Source organism: Xenopus laevis, chromosome 5S (assembly GCF_017654675.1).
Source record: "Xenopus laevis strain J_2021 chromosome 5S, Xenopus_laevis_v10.1, whole genome shotgun sequence".
Lineage (NCBI taxonomy): Eukaryota > Metazoa > Chordata > Amphibia > Anura > Pipidae > Xenopus > Xenopus laevis.
Window position 1 is genome coordinate 1,897,390 of NC_054380.1, and position 7,611 is coordinate 1,905,000.

The 7,611-nt window shown below is 39.0% G+C and overlaps 1 protein-coding gene across 1 annotated transcript in view; it reads right to left on the reverse strand.

Moving 5' to 3' along the window:
• Nucleotides 1-4,599: 4,599 nt before the first annotated feature.
• The window catches only part of rab1a.S (RAB1A, member RAS oncogene family S homeolog), a 26,889-nt gene continuing 23,877 nt past the window's right edge, over nucleotides 4,600-7,611 (reverse strand). Inside the window, exons 5-6 of the mRNA XM_018264838.2 lie at nucleotides 6,275-6,406; nucleotides 4,600-5,284 (exon numbers count right to left, since the gene is read on the reverse strand). Of these exons, the coding sequence (XP_018120327.1) occupies nucleotides 5,090-5,284; nucleotides 6,275-6,406 (327 nt within the window). The 3' untranslated portion in view covers nucleotides 4,600-5,089. The remainder of the gene's footprint in view (nucleotides 5,285-6,274; nucleotides 6,407-7,611) is intronic.

Below are 7,611 nucleotides of genomic sequence, written 5' to 3' on the forward strand. Positions count from 1 at the left end.
AAATTCGACCAATCAAAATAGGATAGGCCCGCGAAAACCCGAATCGAATAGATTTTTAAAAATTTGATTAGAGTTTTTTCTCCGAAAAATGTCAGGAAGGCTGCAAACAACTCACGAAAGTGTCGGGAACGAAAAAATGACATAGAAAGTGTCGTAGTAACAGGCAACGAATTCACAGAGCATTTCTCCGCCAATTTTCTGACAGTACGACTTTTTGAAATAACGTTGTTAAAAGTGGGCGTGTTTTTTTCGGCGCTGCTTTTCCCGACATATTTAGGAATTGCTCCTAAACTCATTTGTTTTGCAGACAATTTTTCCGACACATTAGTCTCTCCAAAATGAAAATGTTGGTCAAATTGTCTTTTGAAAACATTCGGTAAAATGTTGTCTGTCCTACGAAAAGATACACGACACTTTAGACAGACTTACGAGACATTCAGAGACGGTCACATCTGCCTCGAGCGCCATTTCTGGGTTACTTATTTTACAGACACTTTTGTGAAGTCCCAGGACGTCTTCCATGGACTAAAACAGCAATACGGCAGGTTTTAGGTGGCAAATAGTCAAATTTGAGTTTTTACAGGGCTAGTGTATGATAAATCACGAAAATCGATTTTGATTTTTTTTTTAAAAAAAAAACTCGAATTGAATTTTTATAATTCCCTAGTCTGCCCATTAATGTGATTTAGGCACCTGCATCACAGGGCAATTGCAGTGAGAAACTGCTTTAGACAGATACAAGATTGGCTGAACAATTGAATTTAAAATTTAAATTTCAGAGCCTTTTTTTTTTTTAAATCTGAGTTTTTATTTGTTACAACACATTGAAGCTGGTTAGTTAGAAGTTAATTGCAGCATTGGAGGGTTTATTCAGGTAACGACTTATTTACAGTGTTATATATAAATGACCCCTATATGTGGACCCCAAGCTCACATTTGATCTTTGACTGCAAACAAGTGTGTAGCCAAGCTGACAGTTGCAGTGTGTAGCCAAGCTGACAGTTGCAGCGTACAGCCGAGCTGACAGTTGCAGTGTGTTTTGCAAAGCATGGGATTCACAGACACCATGTTGTTGCATTGCTGGGCCTGAGGCAGAATACACTACACATAACTTTAACTGCACCCACTTTATATAGTAATGTACCCCCTGTTGTATATAGAGGATATCAAATAGCACCCAGGAGTTTTATACAGGTCGTGCAAATTCCAAGGTGACTTAATATCCTTATATTTCACAACAGGGGGAAATTATTCATTATAACACACAGGTTTCGTGTGACAAATGACATCACTAAGCACCGCTTTAAGCTGATGACATCACTAAGCACCATTTATAAGGATATGATTTGCAGAATATTCACGGCTCTTGTGTATTAGAACTTTTAAAAACTCGTTTATTTCTAAACTTTTACTTCTTGGGTCACAGTGACAAGTGATGTCATAGGTAATGGATTCTGCTGAACAACAACACGGGTTCAAAATCTCACATTTCTGTTACACACGTGTATGAGCAGGTTTGGTTGGAAGCAGGTAGTGACATTGTGCTGAATCTTATTATTGACCTTTTGGCTTTAATGTTAAAGGGATACTGTCATGGGAAAAAAAAAATTTTTGTTCAGAACACATCAGTTAATAGAGCTGCTCCAGCAGAATTCTGCACTGAAATCCATTTCTCAAATGATCAAACAGATATTTTTATATTTAATTTTGAAATCTGACATGGGGCTAGACATATCAATTTCCCAGCTGCCCCCAGTCATGTGACTTGTGCTCTGATAAACTTCAGTCACTCTTTACTGCTGTACTGCAAGTTGGAGTGATATCACCCCCTCCCTTTCCCCCCAGCAGCCAAACAAAAGAACAATGGGAAGGTAACCAGATAGCAGCTCCCTAACACAAGATAACAGCTGCCTGGTAGATCTAAGAACAACACTCAATAGTAAAATCCAGGTCCCACTGAGACACATTCAGTTACATTGAGTAGGAGAAACAACAGCCTGCCAGAAAGCAGTTCCATCCTAAAGTGCTGGCTCTTTCTGAAATCACATGACCAGGCAAAATGAGCTGAGATGCACCTACACACCAATATTACAACTAAATACACTTTCCTGGTTCAGGAATGACATTTTATATTGTACAGTGAATTATTTGCAGTGTAAACAGTGTCATTTAGACATAAAAACTACATCATAAAAATCATGACAGAATCTCTTTAACACTGAAGTGGGGAGGACAAGATTGTATTTAATGTGACATATATATATAGATATACAGTAAATATATGAAAATCCCAGTCTGTTGAACTACAGTATTGCTCGATAGTAAAGTCTCACCAACCAGAGCAGGTGTTACAATGTGAGAAATGCAGCAGCAGAAAGTCCTAACACAAGTCACAATGTTACAGTTCAGCCACAGTTTCACAGATCCCTAATTCAAAGTGAAATACACAATCGGTGCTTTGACTGTTGAACCTGAATGGATTTGGTTCTGTTCTCTGAGGCTGCAGAACGTGAACGAGACCCAATGGAAGCCATCAGTTATCCAGCGTGTTGTCATCAGCTCTGACATCAGCTCTGACATCATACTCCGTGTTATTCTGTTTCAGGATGAGCACATGGAGTCCCAATGTTCAGCATTAAGTTAATCAGATGCCATTACCACAAGGTGCAGTGAATATTTACATTAGACACAATGTCTGGCAACTTCCAGGTACACGTTTCATTATTTCTCAGCTTTGTACAGTACTTTATATACCCAGCCACAAGCCCGACATTTTAAACCTCTGAATCTATGATTAAAGGGGAACTATGAATTTAATATAAGCTTCAGCATACTGAAATAAGAAACTTTCTAAATACAATCAATTAAATATTCTGCATTGTTTCTGAAATAATCAAGTTTATGTTCACTATTCCTCTCTCAGCATCTGTTTCTCTTCATTCTCTCTTCATGCAGCAGTTGGGTGTCAGATATTCACTGACAGTTACATCCAATATATCTTATAGGGGGGGGGTCCTTTTGCCTAGAAGATGTATTAGAGGTCACTCTATTAAACTCACCAGACATCATGTCTCTCTACATGCAGAATTTGTGCAAAAGGCAGTTATTTTGTTACATTTTGTTTGTACTGGAATCAGTTATTTGAGTGAGCTCCTCTATAAGATCGTACACAAAATCTAACAAAATAACTGACTTTTGCACAAATTCTGCATGTAGAGAGACATGATGTCTGGTGAGTTTAACAGAGTGATCTCTAATACATCTTCTAGGCAAAAGGAGCCCCCCCATAAGATATATTGGATCTAACTGTCAGTGAATATCTGACACCCAACTGCTGCATGAAGACAGAATGAAGAGAAACAGATGCTGAGAGAGGAATAGTGAACATAAACTTGATTATTTCAGAAACAATGCAGAATATTTAATTGACTGTATTTAAAAGGTTCCTTATTTCAGTGTGATTAAGCTTATAGTAAATGTTCATGTTTGCAATAGTTCCCCTTTAATATATCAGATTTAATTTGGGGACCGTTTAACCACTTCCAGACAGCAGTCTACTCTGTCTTAATACAGTAGAAGGGAAGTTGCCCTATTTCAAACACAACTTATCATTGTCGTATTTTATAGTTTAATTTAGAGCAATTTCTAGCTGTTCCTATTGCAGATAACTGCACTATGGTGACTACATACAGGTTGGCTTAGCCCTATAATACAGCCATGACTCTTACTACAGCTTGCTACTAGCCCCACCGACCCCAATGGTTGTTACATACAAACACACACAAAAAAGGAAAGAAAAAAAAAAACATTTACAAAAGGCACCGCAACTCCAGTGAAAGATGCCTTTAAAGTGATTTGTGAAAGGAATGGAAACAGCAGATATAGAAACAGAACAGCAAAGTCTCATTATTGGCTTTCAATTAAACGACAGAAATGTTCCATTTTAGGGATTCAGATCGTAACACTGCACATTCAGAGTGATGGATTGATCCTCCTCTTAGGGTTGGACTCCATGAGCAATGTCGCGATCAGAAGCGATGCGAAAAAACGCATGCGACAAACATAAGGTCATTGTCTGCATCCGACAGTCAGATCAACGCTGCGACACCATGCGACAATTCTCTTACCTTATTTTTGCCGCATGTTTTGTCGCAGCGCGTCGGATCGCGACAAAAATCCCTGGTGGAGTCCTACCCTCACAGTGAGTAGCCAATCAGATAGCGGATGTAACACTATAGTGGTTAGTGAAGCGCTCGTTAGTTTTCTACGAGTTGTAAACGACATGCAGGGCGCGGCCTCAGCCCAAATAGAACTTCATTAACCCTTTATTAGACACAATTAAGACAATACTTACCACCGTACACTTTGGTATTACGTCTAATAAGTACAATATTTATTAAATGATTTCTTCAGTTTTTTTTTTTTTACATTATGCAACAAATAAGTACGTCCTGCTGCAGCCACAAATTATATGTATGAATCAACTATTCACCAGAGAAGCCCCCCACAGTACAATAATATGTAGGGGCGGAGCCTCTGGTATTAAACTAGCCAATCAGTGTAATCCTCCTATTTATAAAGAACTAATAAAATCAGATGTTACATAGAACATATCACTTAACTTTATTCATGAAGGGAAACTTACAGACACCGTTTGCTGTGCTGTTTGATACAAAATGGCCGAACTTCATCTTCAGAAGACTAAACCCGACACCTACCGAGAGCAACACTGGGAGATGGGGGGGGGGGCAGGTTGGGGTGCTGTAACGAAGCACAGGCTACAATATGGGATTAGTAAAGCGAGGGTTACACACAGAATTGATAAACCAGCACACGTAGTGGAGGGGGGGGGGGGAGAGGTTTAAAACAGTTCTGAAAATGAAGTTGAGCTGTCTTGAGTCAGGGGCATAAAATAAAATTAAAAAAAAACAAAAAGAAGTCAGTAGTGAGTTTTGCTGACTTTGGGGAGACGGTAAGATTGTGTTGTAGTGCGGCTACATACAGTACAATTCAGGCAAATTTTGTTTGTCACTTCAGATTGAGATTTCACTGCTGAGGAGGGTAAAAGGGGCTGTTGTTGGGGGGCATTTTAGCAGCACCCCCCACTAGACTGCTTGACTGGAGTGCTCTGGATCTTCACGTTCTTCTCTTGCCCTCCTGCTGTGGCGCCAGGTCCCATTCGCTTTTTGATCTCCGCTGCCATCGTCATGAAAGCCTGCTCTACGTTTGTCGCATTCTTTGCGCTTGTTTCCAAAAACGGAATTCCCAGAGAGTCTGCAAACTCCTATAGTTACGAGGAGAAAAATAAACGTCACAAGCAGTTTATATGGGACGGGCAGTTTATGAACACATTAAAGGGGAACTATTGCAAAAATGAGCTTTAGCACAATGAAATAAGAAACTTTCTAAATACAATCAATTAAATATTCTGCATTGTTTCTGAAATAATCAAGTTTATCTTCACTATCCCTCTCTCAGCATCTGTTTCTCTTCATTCTCTCTTCATGCAGCAGTTGGGTGTCAGATATTCACCGACAGTTAGATTCAGTATATCTTATAGGGGGGCTCCTTTCCTAGCAGATGAATTAGAGCTCACTCAAATAACTGATTCCAGTACAAACAAAATGTAACAAAATTACTGCCTTTTGCACAAATCCTGCATGTAGAGAGACATGATGTCTGGTGAGTTTAATAGAGTGACCTCTAATACATCTTCTAGGCTGTCGTCCACCTAAATATTAAATGCAAAGGTAATATGCTGCTGGAGAATCTGTCAGATGTGATGCTAAAAGGGCACCTATTGTGTTTACACCAGTAGTCTAACATAGCCTGGGCTCCAGCTGGAGCAAAAAATACAATTTTATTTCTTAAGTTGCCCTTTAACCACACATTGAAATGCAGTTCCAAGAATCCAACACTTTTTTGCTTCACAATAAAAGCAGCAATGTTGGTGCATTGATTATTACAGCTCAGTACTTAAAGGGTAAAAACTAAAGACTAAATACAAGTTTCAGATCATTGAAATAAGAAACTTTTTCTATATAATCAATTAAATTATGAAATGACCAATTTACTCTTCACCACCCCCCTCTCTGCAAATTTGTGTCTGCGTTGGTTATTATAAAACAGTTCTTTCCAATTAATTGTCTAAGCAAAGGGAGCGCACACACTTGATTCATGTATTATATAGATCTAAATAAAATGATTGGCTGGATTAGAGGCAGCTCATTGGTGGATAATGAAGCACTTCTGCTTAGTGCTGAGATGACATTACCTTTGCTGTTGTGTAGTCCACAACCTTCTTTGTGGTTAGATCACACTTGTTGCCTACCAATAACTTGTTAACGTTTTCACTGGCATAACGATCGATTTCCTGAAGCCACTGCTTTACATTGTTAAATGATTCCTGAGGGGGGGGGGGAAAGAAAAATATTCCAAATTAGGCATGAAGAACACACAACTACAGACATGGTTTCAAACTGGGGAGCAGATATTGGAGCAGGTTCTCCATAACCTTAAAGGGATACTGTCATGGGAAAAACATTTTTTTCAAAATGAACCAGTTAATAGTGCTGCTCCAGCAGAATTCTGCACTGAAATCCGTTTCTCAAAAGAGCAAAGAGATTTTTTTTATATTTAATTTTGAAATCTGACATGGGGCTAGACATGTTGTCAGTTTCACAGCTGCCCCCAGTCATGTGACTTGTGCTCTGATAAACTTCAATCACTCTTTACTGTTGTACTGCAAGTTGGAGTGATATCACCCCCCTCCCTTTCCCCCCAGCAGCCAAACAAGAGAACAATGGGAAGGTAACCAGATAGCAGCTCCCTACACAAGATAACAGCTGCCTGGTAGATCTAAGAACAACACTCAATAGTAAAATCCAGGTCCCACTGAGACACATTCAGTTACATTGAGTAAGAGAAACAACAGCCTGCCAGAAAGCATTTCTCTCCTAAAGTGCAGGCACAAGTCACATGACTGGGGGCAGCTGGGAAACTGACAATATGTCTAGCCCCATGTCAGATTTCAAAATTGAATATAAAAAAAATCTGTTTGCTCTTTTGAGAAATGGATTTCGGTGCAGAATTCTGCTGGAGTAGCACTATTAACTGATGTGTTTTGAAAAAAACATGTTTTCCGATGACAGGATCCCTTTAAAATAGTTGTAACAAATCACTTGTAACCTAAACATTGTGTTTCTAAGGTTTATGTTATATTAAGGCTAATGAACACGATATCAGTGTTTTTCCCTCCAGAGGAGAAAACATAAAGGATGGAATTCACAAAAGTGTCTGTAAAATAAGTAACCCAGAAGTGGACAAATTTGTAAAATGGCAAATTCACAAAGCCAGATATTACCATCTCTGAATGTCTCGTAAATCTGACAACTGTATAAAGTGTTGCGTATCTTTTCGTCGGACAGACAACATTTTTCTGAGCGTTCTCAAAAGACAATTTGACCGACATTTTCATTTTGGAGAGCCTAATGTGTTGCAAAAATTGTCGGCAAAACAAATGGGTTTATGAGCAATACATAAAAATGTCGGGAAAAGTGCCGCCGAAAAACACCATGCCCACTTTTAACGGCACTATTTAAAAAAAAAGTG